The sequence below is a fragment of the Molothrus ater genome, chromosome 5 (genome assembly GCF_012460135.2).
Source record: "Molothrus ater isolate BHLD 08-10-18 breed brown headed cowbird chromosome 5, BPBGC_Mater_1.1, whole genome shotgun sequence".
Lineage (NCBI taxonomy): Eukaryota > Metazoa > Chordata > Aves > Passeriformes > Icteridae > Molothrus > Molothrus ater.
Genome location: NC_050482.2, coordinates 68,584,454 through 68,599,033, shown reverse-complemented (window position 1 = coordinate 68,599,033; position 14,580 = coordinate 68,584,454). Strand labels below are relative to the sequence as shown.

General features: G+C 42.6%; 1 protein-coding gene across 2 annotated transcripts; it reads left to right on the top strand.

Annotated features, from left to right (window-relative positions):
* Nucleotides 1–7,382: 7,382 nt before the first annotated feature.
* LOC118697546 (aldo-keto reductase family 1 member B7-like) lies at nucleotides 7,383–14,329 on the top strand. 2 transcript variants are annotated; one of them, XM_036400253.1, is made up of 10 exons: nucleotides 7,383–7,448; nucleotides 7,796–7,963; nucleotides 8,949–9,065; nucleotides 10,262–10,339; nucleotides 10,996–11,118; nucleotides 11,580–11,686; nucleotides 11,848–11,929; nucleotides 12,825–12,923; nucleotides 13,766–13,848; nucleotides 14,287–14,329. In XM_036400253.1, exons 1-10 carry the CDS (start codon nucleotides 7,383–7,385, stop codon nucleotides 14,327–14,329), a joined length of 966 nt encoding a protein of 321 aa, XP_036256146.1. The 2 variants fall into 2 exon arrangements, with proteins under 2 accessions (XP_036256146.1, XP_036256147.1); XM_036400254.1 differs by having other exon boundaries at nucleotides 11,848–11,933; nucleotides 12,841–12,923.
* Nucleotides 14,330–14,580: the final 251 nt, after the last annotated feature.

Genomic DNA, 14,580 nt, shown 5'->3' with positions numbered 1-14,580 from the left:
GGTGCACCTACCAGAGCCCAGAGGCACACCTTGCAGCCACCTAATTGCAATTTAAGCTCCTTAGCAAAGGCCCTTTTGCACCTTTTGTTTTACTAGTTTAGGCAGTGTTTGACACCTGCTTAATATTAATACAATGCTGCTTTAGCGTTTTAACACAGTGGGGCTTTCATCCTGTTTGGGTATGGAGGCAATACACAACTTCAGTAGATTCTCTTTATATCAAAACCAGAAGTGTAAAGTCCATGTGAAGAGAAAATGAAGTATTCTACCTTTTTTCCCTTTTCTCTCTCTCTCTCTCTCTAACTGCATTACTTGGAGGGAAAATCTTAAAAAAAAAAAAAAAAAAAGATGAGTGTAAGCACTCTGCATTTGTCACCAGAATCAGAGCTTTAGTCTTTAAGTAAGTGCAGAAGTTTTTCTGAATCATTAATACCAAAAGAATTACTGAGAAGGAGGAAGAAAATACATAAAAGCCCTCATTATATGCAAAACAGATGGAGGGAAACTGCTTTGGGAGGCATCATATTCTAAACCTGAAGTGGGAACTGAATTTTTTATGTAATCCCAATGGCTAGGTACTGGTAATGTTATTCTGAAGTAAAAAAGGTGAATTCTGTCTGTTCTTCTGAAATACTAACTCAAAAAAAATTATTTTATTTCTGCATATCCCAAGCTGAGAACATATGCATGGGAAAAAAGCTTATATTCTCTATGCCCTTAAAACCATTATATTGTCATCTTCAAATAAACACCTCAGCGCAGCAGGTGCCTAAAACATACAATAAAGTGTGTGGAACACAGTGTTCTGAAGAAATCCTCATGAATATAGTTCTAGTCTTCAAAAAATGCCTCTAAAAAAAGTTTTACAAGGTATCAATGGCTGGGAAAACAAAAATTTTTCTCACAATCAAAAGTTTTCCTATTTCTAGAGCCAGAGACACAATTTGAAGGTTTACAAGGTTCACTTTTAAACTTTGTGGGTTGGGAGAGTTTACATTTCAGATTTTGGGTTGGAGCATTTCACTGGTTTTTAGTCACAGTATTGTACAAATTAACTTCTTGTAGCAGCATCAAAAGCAAAGAAAATCCTGTGATTAATCTGCTTTTTTTTCCCCCCATGATAAACAAAGTGCTCCAGACACCAGACGTCAGTAAGGAACTGTCTGGGAAGAGATAATTTTAAAGGGCTTTGAAAAAAAGAAAGCAGCAGGGTGGTGTCTAGTCGTGATAAGTTATTTTGAAAACAGACTGGATAGTGCTGATACTAGAGCATGATGACAGCACATAACAATCTGGGCAAATACAACCAAAAAGGGTAAAATGGGAACTTCAGTATCATTGCAGAGAATGGTGAGAACAACAAACACACACCACACATACTCAAGTTCACGTGTATTAATGTCTTGCTGTGAAAAATGAATGGTTCACCTCAAAAAAATTGTTCTAAAGTCTTTTACTTCCATGTTACAATGAACCTCAGCTTCTGATGTGTCTGTAGAGTTATCTCTGTCTGTATTTATGATGTTTCTTTTCTCACAAACTCTCTACAAACCACAAAGACCTTTCTGGTGCTTATGTTTCTGTTCATGGTATGTGGCTGTCTTGCATCACAGCAGTTTACAAAACAAGACTGGCTGAAGCTCAGTTTGGTTTTGAATGGAGCACAAAAATGAGCTTCCTACATAAGTCTGTCCTATGTGTCATGGTTAGACAATATCAAGAGAAGGATTGAGTCACATTGTTCTTCTACTTTTACTGTAACTCCTCAGAATTCACTGGGGCTGCTCCTGACCATAAAAAGCAACAAAATCAGGCCTCTCTTTTACGGGATTGTTTCCCAGGAAACTTTAGGAGTTATGTTGCTAAATAAATAGCTGTGTATCACAAGTTAATTCATGCTTCCTCCCCCCCCACCCCACCTCATTTCTTTAACAAAAAAGGAGCATGAGTGGAAAGTCAGACAGGACTAATAAATCATGCATGATGGGGAGTCAGAATATCCAACTTCCCAGAGTTTTTCAATTCTAATTTTCATCTGTTTTACTTACATGGAGAACCATTCATCTAAACAATTTTGTGCCTGACTTCCACTCTTTTTCTAACAGAATTAGTCTATTCCTCTATATTGTCATCAGAATTAGTCTATTCCTCTATATTGTCATCAGCTATCCATGGAAGGGCCAGGAAAAAAATATTTTGCCTGTAATTCAGTATCTCCTTTTTATCTTACAAAGAAAGAGACTTTTCTGCTTCAGCACTATCCAACATTCAATATTTTGGATGGGTCAAGTATACTTGTTTAAACATTCAGTTTTGCTGTCCTTATTCTTCTCTGTACAAGTTTGCACCTGTAATGTGTCAAACAAGGGACTGAGCCAAGGTCAATACGAGGGATGTGTGAGGGACAAAATGGGCACTACGGTCCTGCCCTTCTTAAGAAGGAATTTGCAGAAGTAGAATACATCTGGCAACAACCTGTGTTCTTTTTGGGGAAGGGTACAATGTCTCTAAAAGACACCACAAATGAGGCCCATGCTGTTGGACCAAGACTTCTTGCCCTTCTCAAAATACAGAAACTGTAGAGACGAATAAGCCACTTTATCTGCTCTTATGGTTGCACGTAATTTGGGGGGCACAGCTGGGAGTACACACAGGCCAAACCAATTCTCCTGATTTTCCTGGCTTCTGCAGCAGCCCACACATGGCCACCATCCCTTCCCAGCCCCTGGGGCTCCACACAAGTCCTGCTTGCAGGACAAGCAGAATCCCCAGCCAAGACCATTGCTGGAAGCCTCATGCTAGAACAATGTTCAGCCATGGCCTCCTCCCTGTCACATTCACATTTTCTGAAAAATCCCTTTGCCCAAGATTTTCCTCCTGGGAAGCTGAGAAGCCTTGGAGAAAAAGGAAAACAAATTTCTAATCTCATTTGCTTCTCCTGTATTGTGCTCACACGTGGAATGTGTTTGGAGATTGTTTAACCACAGGTGATTGTTTCATTGGATTCTGGTGTGAGTTGTTTTGACTCAATGGCCAATCAGTGCCAAGCTGTGTCAGGACTCTGGAGAGAGTGACAAGTTTTCATTATTATCTTTTTAACCTTCTCTAAATATCCTTTCTGTATCCTTTAGTATAGTTTAGTATTCTTTAATATCACATAGTACCATAAAACAATAAATTAGCCTTCTGAGAACATGGAGTCAGATTCATCATTCCTTCCTACGTCTGGGCGCAACCCAAATACAACCTCTCTGCACATCCTGAATTCCTTCTGGAAATGACAGATGCTGAGAGTGCAGGAGCCCATCTGACCAACCCTAGAGCAGACCTGGAGCACAGAGTGCAGTAACTGCACAGCCATGGATTAGTGAAGGACAATGAGCCCAACTTCTGTGGCAATCACTGGACCTTTCACATCCCCACTAAATGTTCAGATTGCCCACGGGTCCTGCCATGTGACGGGAGAAACACCACATGAGGTTCTGCTCTCGTATTTACAAAACCTGAGTAACTCAGTCAGCTAAAACCATCTGGCTCCCCTGTTGTGTATGAGTTCAGGTTATAAAGCAATTTCTATTCAGCTCTAACTGTACAGATCCCACACTGGTATTTTTTCATGTTGTTCCTAATCAAGATGAACTCATTGGTTTTACTGCGTGCTTCGTTTTGTTTTGTTTTTCAAACATGAGGAAAATATTTCCAACACTTTTCAAAACTTTTGTGTTTTTTCAAATGGAAAACATGTCTCTTCCTCCACTCTTAGGACATTCAAAGCATCCTTTTCCTTGTCAAAACCAGACATGGCTCACTGCTGAAACTTGAAAGAAAGCATGAAAATATTTTTCCATGAGAACAAGAGCCTCTACTTGGCAAGAGAAGTAGTCAACTGTTCTCTAAAGTGATGAGCTTTGGAAAACCTACAGTCTGCATATAGGAGAAAGGAAAATCCCATTCCTGTGATAACCATGCCTACCAACAGAACTGGACAGGAATGTAGATCTGGGATGGGTAAATTTTCCGTTTATAGATGAGATGGGTTTGGATGCTGGCCATGGTGTTCTTCCTATTTAATTGAGGTTGCCTATCCCCTCATTACAAAGCCTATTCTCCCACAGAAACAACTGAGAAGGTTTGGTCTGTGCTGATGCTTTGGTACCTGCTCTTTTTACAGGGCTTGACCTAGAGAAAATCAAGCAAAGTATTTGCCAGTCCCACATTAATCCACCTCTCCAGTCTGTGATCAGAAGGTTTCTTTTTACAAGTTAAAGAAAAGACACAAAAGACACTGACATGTTTCTGCTTCCACAGCAACCAGTCCTGGCCTGTGCAAGGAAGCTGCAGTTTAATTAAACCATTTCAAAAGCTGATGCTGTTAAATTAATATGAAGTCTTTAGGAGGATGGATGTTATTTCGCTGGAGTAGTTTCTACAGTTTTAACTGAAGTGGTAAGGAAGGGATTTAAGCTAAATCAATACACAACATACTTCAACTGATATGTGTCCAAAAAAGGCATTTGCATCAGCATAATGAAAAAGTGCAAGATTTTCATGTAGACAAGACTCAGAAGAAAATATAACTATATTATTCTTTGGGAATATCACGAACATGCCTTGTTTTGCCCTTGTCTGCTGTCAACACCTCCTCCACTGCCTCCAGGGGTCTGCTCCCCACTGCCTGACAGTTTTATTAACTTTATCTTCCTGTCCTGTTTGCCCTCAGGTACCCACTTTTTGGCAAGTTACACTTCTCTTTATCACCAAACCACCACCTCATTTGATGTAGTTCTCAAGAACTGTAGCTTCCTGCAGTTCTGCTAAGTTAAAAGGTTCCTCTTTAGGGTAGTTTCAACTTGGTGTTCCCCAGATTTTCCCCTTTCCTCTATTTGTAACAGTACAAGTTACTCCAGCTTCAGAACACAACTGGCTGGGTTTTTCTCAGAACCCAAAATATATTGCTTCAGTCTTCTGAAACAACTTCTGAAACAACTTCTGAAACAACTTCTGGTGTGCCCAGTGCTTGGAAAGGTCAGACTGTGACTATTGCTTCTGGAAAGCCCTCCTTGCTCCAGAGGGTGACATACAGTGAGTGAGAGAAATTAGAAAAAAGGCCATTTTGAGCAGCTACTTTCTCAGCTTTGCATGATATCCCAGCACCTCTTGAGCTCACTGGTTTGCACTATAGAGTGGGGAATGTCCTTGCGAAGAAGGAAAAGGTCAATCCTTCTTCTTTCTGTTCTTGGTTTGTCCCCCAGAGTCCAGCATGGCCAGGCCAACACTGTGATGCAGAGCTGAGGAATTTTCTCTGCCCATTTTGCTGAGCCACCACTGCTGCTGCAGGGGGAACACAGGGGATCTCTGGGGATGAGGCACAGTGCTGAAATCACAACATGCAGCCATTCTGAGCACACCAACATGCAGAATAGGTTAGGCAGAGTTTGGTGCTGCACTGGCAGAACAAAGAGCTGGCACTGTTGGCAGACATTTTAACAAATGGCTCATTTCCGTGCTATTGAATCCATGGCAAACTTCCCAATGGAAGCAGCCTCTGGCTGCAAATGTGCAGCGAACAGCCCAGGTCTGTACAGCACACGCTGCTTCCCACCAGCTGCACATGGCCCACAGTCCCCACAGGGAGCTGCAGTCAAAGACAAGCTGGAGCTGCTGAGCACAGCAGAGTGCTCCCAGCTGTAGTAAATCCAACCATACTAAATTTTAGGTAGTCCTGCTTCTCCTCGGACATAAATGTTGAAGGTAAATGCCTTGTTAACAGGAGGGAGAAAATAGACTTGATTTCCTCTCCACGTGCATAGCAACACTTAAAAGTGCAAGTTTTGGAACATCTTAGAGACAGAGTGGTAAGTTGAAGCAAGAGACTGTCTCATACATTTCAATGCAAAAGACAGCAGGGAAAAGGAAATTCTTTTTTGTGTCTTTAATTTAAGGATCAGACAATTCAGAAAATTGGTATGTTAGTGATAACTGGCTAATTTCCTCTTTAAATCCAGGTTTGTGTCTTTTAAGTCCCTACCAGAAAATTTTCAAGTCTATTTATTACAAACGTAAGCTACCTTTATTTTTTTTCTTCTTATACTTTTTTAGGAAAAGAGGCAGAGGAAGAGAGACTTACCAACTCCTCATTATTACAAAATTTAAGGAATACAATACCCAATTCAATCTGCTGAGTTAAGACTGAAGAAATGCAAAAGCAGTGGCCACACACAAGTTTAACTCTGCCCCCATGTGTGCAAACATTAAAATACATCCATCCACCCTGGATCCTGCTCTGGTTTTGTGCTAAAGGGTGTGTTAGTTTGTGGCAGTAATAATATATGGCATTCACAATGACCATGCAGCTACACGACACCTTTTCTCTTCTACACTCACATGTTATTGCATTATTAAACTCCTTTATGACTGCACTGGCTGCTAAAAAAACAAGCCATAGAGATATGCCTGCTGCCCACAATAATAAAACAAGGAGAAGTGATGAAAAGAAAAAAAGAAAAGGCACTTCTGGAATTTTACCAGAGGCATGATCCTGTTAAGACTGGGGAAAAACAGGGACTTAATTTTACTTCTCACATTTGGGATGCATGCTCTGTGTGAACTTCCCTGTTCTACACTGTGCCTCATCTTTCAGCCTGAGGAGTGGCAGCAAACACCTTTGGAGGGTGAAAAGGAACTCCTTCCTCTGCAACCTCACACTGAGGTTTCTCCAGCATCAGCACACAAGGTGACAAGGCTCTGTCAATGGGAGACCAGCCCAGGCCACCAGCACTGTGGTGGGGACACACCAAGGGCTCAGCCCACACTCACACACCCAGCAGTGAGGGAGCAGCTCTGGGAGTGAGGGGCCTCTGCATCACACTCTGCCCTGGGACTGGGCAGGAATGAAACCTGGGCACTTTCACTGAAGGAAACCTGGACACCTGGAAACCTGGAAACCTGGACACTTCACTGAAGGAAACCTTCTCTCTCAGGAAATCTACAAGGGGAACTGCAGAACACCTCAGCACATGGCACAAGAGAGACACAGGGACAGGACAGGGCACTGCAGGAGCTGATCCCAGCAGAAACACCAGCCTGATCAGGAAACACCTGCCCTCAAGCCTTATCTTTTGATAAGGGAAAGGTCCACAGGGCACACTGCTGCCACGCCCCAAGTAAATCACCTTGTCAATTTTTAATTTATTTCAGCTTTCACATTAACCTGTGTGAGCTGGGTGTACAGGGATAAAGCCACAGCCCTGTTTGCTGCATATGGGAGGGCCCAGAGCACCAGTGACACCCCTGCATTGTCCCCTGCCCTGGCCAGTGGCCACTGTCAAACCAGACAGGCAAGAGGCAGCTGTGGGGAGGCAAGCAGGAGGGAGTGCAGGACCATGGCAACCCATGTGCAGCTAAACACCTCTGCCAAGATGCCCATCGTGGGGCTGGGCACCTGGAAGGTAAGAGAGAGTAAAGCAGCTGTACTGCAGAGCTCCCAAAAAACTGCAGTGCCCCTGGTCCAGCTCTGGAGAGCTGTCCTGGTGCCTGGGGCTCTGCTCTGCCTGGTTGTTGGGCTGAGAGTGAGTTGGAGTGGAGCTACAGATAAATGGCTGGAGGTTGATTTCCAACCCTGGAGTCCATGTTTATCACTGCAAGAAATCGTGTTCATGCAAAGGAAAAAAAACCCCATCAACCTGGATGGGGGGGGGGGGGAGAATTCTTTCCTTAACATGGTTTTATTTTGCTAGAATACAGGTGTTTAACAAGCACTGTTTTGAGATTGTTAATATTTATGCATTTTTTCCAGTCTGCAGCTGGGCAGGTAAAAGCTGCAGTGACGGCTGCCATCGATGCCGGGTACCGGCACTTTGACTGTGCCTATGCCTACCTGAATGAGAGTGAGATTGGGGAAGGGATCCAGCAGAAAATCAAGGAAGGTGTTGTGAAAAGAGAAGATCTCTTCGTTGTCAGCAAGGTAAGGATCCAATGATCATGGAGCACAGCTGAGGGAATGCTTTGTGTGGAGTATTCTCCTAGCAGGAAGGTAGGTAATGGAGACAAACTTGATGCTGCAGGATAAAGCAAATCAGAACAGCATTCAGGTCGCTCCTGACACAAGCTTACAGCTTCACCCCATCCTGCAGGGAGAGTTAGGAAGGATACACTGGGTCTGCACCCTGCTGTGGTGACCCAGCAGTCCTGAGGGATGGATTGATTCCTGCAAAAGAAGGGAAGCAGGAAAAGGCAGAGGGGACCAGGTAGCCCCAAGCAAGGTAGTGATGCAGAGGCCAGAGAGCACTCAGTGTCATTAGCAGGTTGCTAATGACACCCTGCTGATGCTAAAGCATAGCAGGGCACACAGGCTGTCACTGCCTGCTGCTTCTTCCAGCAGCTGGGCTCAGAGCACTGCCACAGGGGTGTCCCTGCCATGGGAGGAGTCATTCTGGCCACCTCGGGACACTGTAATCTGCTCAGCACGTGTCCCAGGGAAGGTGGGGTTGGTGGGTTTTATTTCTTATTACAAAAATCAGACATATTCCAGCAAATACTTAGCTGGAATCTGGAGTTACTTCTTACCTAAGTAAAGGTTGGTGGCAACCACTCTTTGTGGCTTCTCTTATACCTTCTTGGCTTTGCCTGCTACATGCAGTGCAGAGTTCTGTGCACGCTCAAGAACAACACTCAGACACAGCACTGCCTCTGAAAGCCCCCTACTGCCAAGGCACACCCTGGGGAAAGGGGTAGCACCCATGATGGGTGAACTCATGGAACCAGAGACTGGCACACAGTGCCCTCAGAGCCACAGGCCAGGCCCAGCCCAGAGCCTGCCACATCTGAAGAGCACTGGGATGGCCTCATGCCACATCACCTCCCAAAGAACAGCGAGCATTCCTGTGCTGTGCAGGAGAGCACCCAAGAGCATTAACCAGGAGGTCACAGTCTGCCCCTTTTGTCTCCAGCTGTGGTGCACCTTTCATGAGAAGCATCTGGTGAAGGAAGCCTGCCAGAAGAGTCTTGCCAAGCTCAAGTTGGATTACCTGGATCTCTACCTCATCCACTGGCCCTTTGGCTACAAGGTACAGTAGCAGCAGGTCTTTTTGAAATCCTGGGAGATTCCAGGAAGAATTCCTGGGAGAGCTCCTCAGCAGAGCCAGGAGCACTTGCAGCACCACTGTTGCTCCAGAAAGAGCCTGTGCCTGCTGTGCCAGCCCTGCCCCAGTGCTGCCCACCCTGCCCTGCTGTGCCAGCCCTGCCCCAGTGCTGCCCACCCTGCCCTGCTGTGCCCTGATCTCTGCCCCAGTGCTGCCTGCACAGCGTCCTCTGCCCTCCTGATAACAGAGAGGCAGCCCCAGCAACAAGGTCAGGCCTCTGGCTGCAAACAAAAGCTGTGCCTCTTTCCCTCTCCTTTACAAACCCAAGGAGTGCTCTGCTGAAAGAAAACCCTCTGGGACAGAGGGGTGCACTTTGCTGCCTGACAGGAATTCTTTCCTCTGCAGGTTGCAGAATCACACAGTGGAAGTAAACACTTCCAATTCCCATTTCTTTCTTTGATCACCAAATCCTTAATACAGTACAGATTGAGCTGACCTTGCCTGTAGGAGCCTTAGTGTTGTTTCACAGACTTTGGATTTCAAAAAGATACCTATCAAAATCTCTGTTCTCCCTTATGCTTTTGAGCTTAACTCCATTCCTTCAATATTGTTTTAGTTAGCTCTACATGGACAAAGTTGTCAAGTGAAACTGCACAATATTGTGGCATTTAGATAATTCCAATAATTCAAAATACTTTGGCCACACTGTCTAGTTACAAGCTGTTCTAAATTTTCTAATACAGCAATTTCAACAGTGAGCCTCCTCATGGGACATGTGTCAGCAGATGCACTCCAGTATAAATGTCTGTGTTCACAGGGCCAAAGTCAGTCCTCCACAGAGCTTTTTAAAAACACCTACAGAAACTGTTACTTGAACAATACTTGGAGTGAACTCATGTAAGACTCCAGAATATTGTTCTATAAGTTAACCACTTCCCTGCATGCACTTTGTGGATCATCACCTCAGAGGGTCCAGCAGAAACAGCTGTCTTTATTGGGATAATAGATGACAAAAATGCATGAACTAAGAAGTGACTGAAGAACTGGTTAAGTTATGGTGAGCATTACTTGATTTTTTTTAATGCAGTATTAGCTTTAGCTCCTTACATCCCTGTTGGCTGATTTCACACAGCTAATGTCTCAGCAGAGATTATTTCAAGGCTTTTCTCTCTCTCTAACAGGCTGGAGAGGAATTGTTTCCCAAAGATGACAAAGGCATGGCCATACCCAGCAACAGTGATCTTCTACAGACGTGGGAGGTAAGTTCAGCCAGAGCAGAAGAGCAATGTCCTCTGTCCTCATCAGTCTTTGCCATGCTTCCACTACCTTCAGCAGTCACAGAACTGTTGTCTTGTTCACACAAAATTAGCTGGAAGGAACATAAGGCAGTACAAAATAGCTTTTCATACCGGGCATGCTTAATCCTTCCCTGGTTATCCGTGCTCTCTGAGTTCTTACTTGACTGGAGCTGCACAAGCACTTCCAGTGCAGCTGCACACCAGACTGAAACTAGAAAATGTTCACTGTGGAACAACAACAACTATACAACTGTTTTCACCACTGTTCTTGTGCCTTTCTTGAGTTGCTCAAACAAATTTCAGAGAAATAAAGACATTTTAGGTTGAGATCTGGCCTGTAATGTGTGGGACAGCCCTCCAAAGCTTGGACAACAGTGGATTGCTGAGTATCATCATTCTTCTCCTCATGCAACCCAATGTGAATCTCTACACACTCAGGGAATGAGCATTTGGGCTTGGGTGAGATGGCATTAATGTGCCAGCACCTGCTTTTCCCTCAGAGAACTTTGCAATTTCAAACAGTAATTTTGTGCTGCTCATGGTGGAAAATAAGTCACATTGGGAAGAACATCATCATGAGCTGCCTTGCACGCTGGATGATGATTTTGCTGTTTTAGGCCATGGAGGAGCTGATGGACTGTGGATTGGTAAAAGCCATTGGATTCTCCAACTTCAACCATGAGCAGATTGAAAGAATCTTGAACAAGCCAGGACTGAAGCACAAGCCTGCAAATGTCCAGGTGAGCTGTAAAGTGACTGCAGGTGACTGGATTTGTGGGATTATAAACATCCATTTACAGTGGAATGAGGAGATAGGAGAAGGATGAACAGAGAAGATACAGCATGTACTTTAAATGCCTCTCTATGGATATTTCAGAGTACAGCACTTGGATACTACTATTTGTTTTGTATCACCTTGCTGAACCACTGTTTAAGGATGTTGGAGAAGTTCCCTGAAAACAGCCTTTCTGGAATAATGAATGAGCCAGAGATGAGCTTTGTGAACCCCCCCCCAGCAAAAACTGTACAAGCCCTTTGTATCAAAATAGGTGTTTTAATACTAAGGATGGGTATTATCATGCAGGCCACTGTCAAATTAGGGAAAAAAGCAGCCTCTAATTGGACCAGGAGATAATTTATGGAGCACAACAATATTTCAGCAGTTCTGCCACTGTCAGACTCTTTGTTTTTGTGTTGGCAGATTGAATCTCATCCATACCTCACCCAGGAGAAGCTGATCAAGTACTGTCAGTCCAAAGGGCTGGCTGTGACTGCCTACTGTCCCCTTGGCTCTCCTGACAGACCATGGTAAATTTGCTTTGCAATCTGCCAGGGAGCTGCTGGGGGTTATGATTGAAGCCCTGAGACTACACATACACCACTCATTTCTTATTTAAACACAGATCTCTGTTGCTGTGCTGAATCTTTCTGTGGAGGTTTCTTGCCACTGATTTGTTTCCTCTGTGTAGGGCTAAGCCTGGGGATCCTTCCCTTCTGGATGACCCCAAGATCAAAGAGATTGCAGCCAAGCACAACAAAACCCCAGCACAGGTGGGTACTCCTTCCCAATGTAGGAAAACAGAGCTCCAGAAAGTCCAGAACCTCTGTCCCTTCCCCATGATTTGTGGCACTCCTCTGATTTTTCCCTAACAATGCAGATTTTTTATTATATTACCTCCAGGACACACTATTAACTCTTTGGCCATCAAAAAGATTCTTGACCACCTTCAGATGTCACTTCCCCTCTATAGCAGTCACAGGTGACCCCTGAGGCAGGAAATGATTGGTATCTGACTTTAAGGCTTTGGAATGCTGAACATTCCTTTCATTAAAATTATATTGTATTATATTGTATTATATTGTATTATATTGTATTATATTGTATTATATTATATTATATTATATTATATTATATTATATTATATTATATTATATTATATTATATTATATTATATTATATTATATTACCACACTACATAGTATGTACCATATATCATATATTATATATTATGTATTGTATATATGATATATCATATATAATATACATTCTATATTATATATAATATATCATATATGTTATATATTATATATATAATATATATTATATATCATATATTATAGATTATATAAATACTACAAAGAATATTTAAGAATACTAAAGAAAACTCGTGACTTTCTCCTGACAGCTTGGACTTGATAGGCTAATTAACATAAACAATTTACTAGAATCTAATCAAGCAATCACATTGGGTAAACAACCTCTAGAACACATTCTGCATGAGTACAAACACAGGAGTAGTAAATGACGTAAGAATTGTTTTGATCATTATTTTCTCTGCTTCTCTCACAGCCTGGACTGCAGGGCCAGGGATGATTTGAAATGCAGCTCTGCAGAAGTGGGGATAGCTCAGGGAAAACAGCTGTTGGAACAGGAGGAATGATTCAGTTGTCTCTTTTTGCAGGTTCTCCTCGCTTCCAGATCCAGAGAAATGTGATTGTGATTCCCAAATCTGTCACCCCACAGCGCATTGTGGAAAACTTCCAGGTGAGGGATCAGGAGTGAGCTGGGGCTGCCCCTCAGGGATGGTTTGGATCCTTTATCACCCTTGCCACGGGCTCCTGCAGCAAGAGGGCTGGGCTTCTTCCTGCTTAACTACACTTGACTGGGTGTTAAACCAGGCCTCCTTCTTGAGAGTTTAATCAGCAATCTTTGCATGATAGCATTCCCTGTTCCATGGCTTGTGGATGGATGAGTGTGGTGTCTGTGAGGGTCCCCAGGACGAGGGAAGAGATGAATCTGAGTCCATGTTCTCAGAAGGCTGATTTATTATTATATTATATTATATTATATTATATTATATTATATTATATTATATTATATTATATTATATTATATTATATTATATTATATTATATTATATTACATTATGCTATACTGAAACTATACTAAAGAAAGAGAAGGATACACCAGAAGGTTTAACAAGAATGAATATTAAAAACCCGTGACTGATTCCTCAGAGTCCGACACAGCTGATGGTGATTGGTCATGAATTAAAAACAATTCACATGTTTGGATAAACAATCTCCACATTCCAGAGCAGCAAAACAGGGAGAAGCTGAAGCTTTCCAGCTTCCCAGGAGAAGAAATCCTGGCAAAGGGATTTTTCAGAAAATATCATGGTCACAGCTTGCTTGGAATCCCCACACAGGAATATGCCTGAAACATCTAGAATCAGCAATGTTCATCAAATAATCCTTATGTCCATAAAACAAGTTGTTCTTCATAATTCAGTGGTCCATGTGTGAAAATGGAATCTCCAGTGTGGAGCTCTTGTATTTCTCTTAGGTGTGTTCAAAGAAGTGATTTCCACTTGTATTTCTAATTAGGTGTTTGACTTTGAACTGACTAAAGAGGAGATGGCAACTATTCTGTCCTTCAACAGAAACTGGAGGATCTGTGAAATGAACGTGTAAGTGATGCTGCTTGTTTTCTTCTAAATCTTAAATTCTGGATATTCTTTACAAGGAATTTTGTGCCACACCTTCTAGGTAACATTAAATTCAATTTTTTAAATATCATGCCAACTCAACTGGTTTGTCCCAAAAAAATAACATTTTCAGGAGAGGGCTTAATATTTGCATTTTAAAAACAACACAGACTTTAAACCAAACTACATTCTAATTTTTAATTCTTAGTTTTCAGGGAACTCTCTTGAATTACAAAAGAATGGGATGTTTAACTCATCTCTGTGTGTATTAGAGAAAGGAGAACATGTATCTCCACCTATTCTTGCTGTAACTCTGTGATGCAGGTCTTCCCTTGGTGGCTCTTCTATGACACACCACATATCTCCACATCACATTTAGATCATGGGTGAAAATAACAGTCCCGCTTTTATTTCTTTCAGGTCCAAAAATCTCAAGGAATACCCTTTCCATGCAGAATACTGAAGGTGTTTGTAACATGGCTTTCACCAGACCTCTGGTGCCATCTGCCAGGGAAGACATGGGATGTTGATCCCACAACATTTGGGGTTTTTGGAAGAAGGAAAGAGTATTTTCTACAGCACCACTATTCACTGGTTCCCTTCAGTCTTGAATCAGCAGAAACCAGATGTTGACAAACACACCCCACAGATCCACTATTCCATCAGAAGTGCCATGCATTTTAAATAAAATTAACTTTAAAATGCAAAAACCTA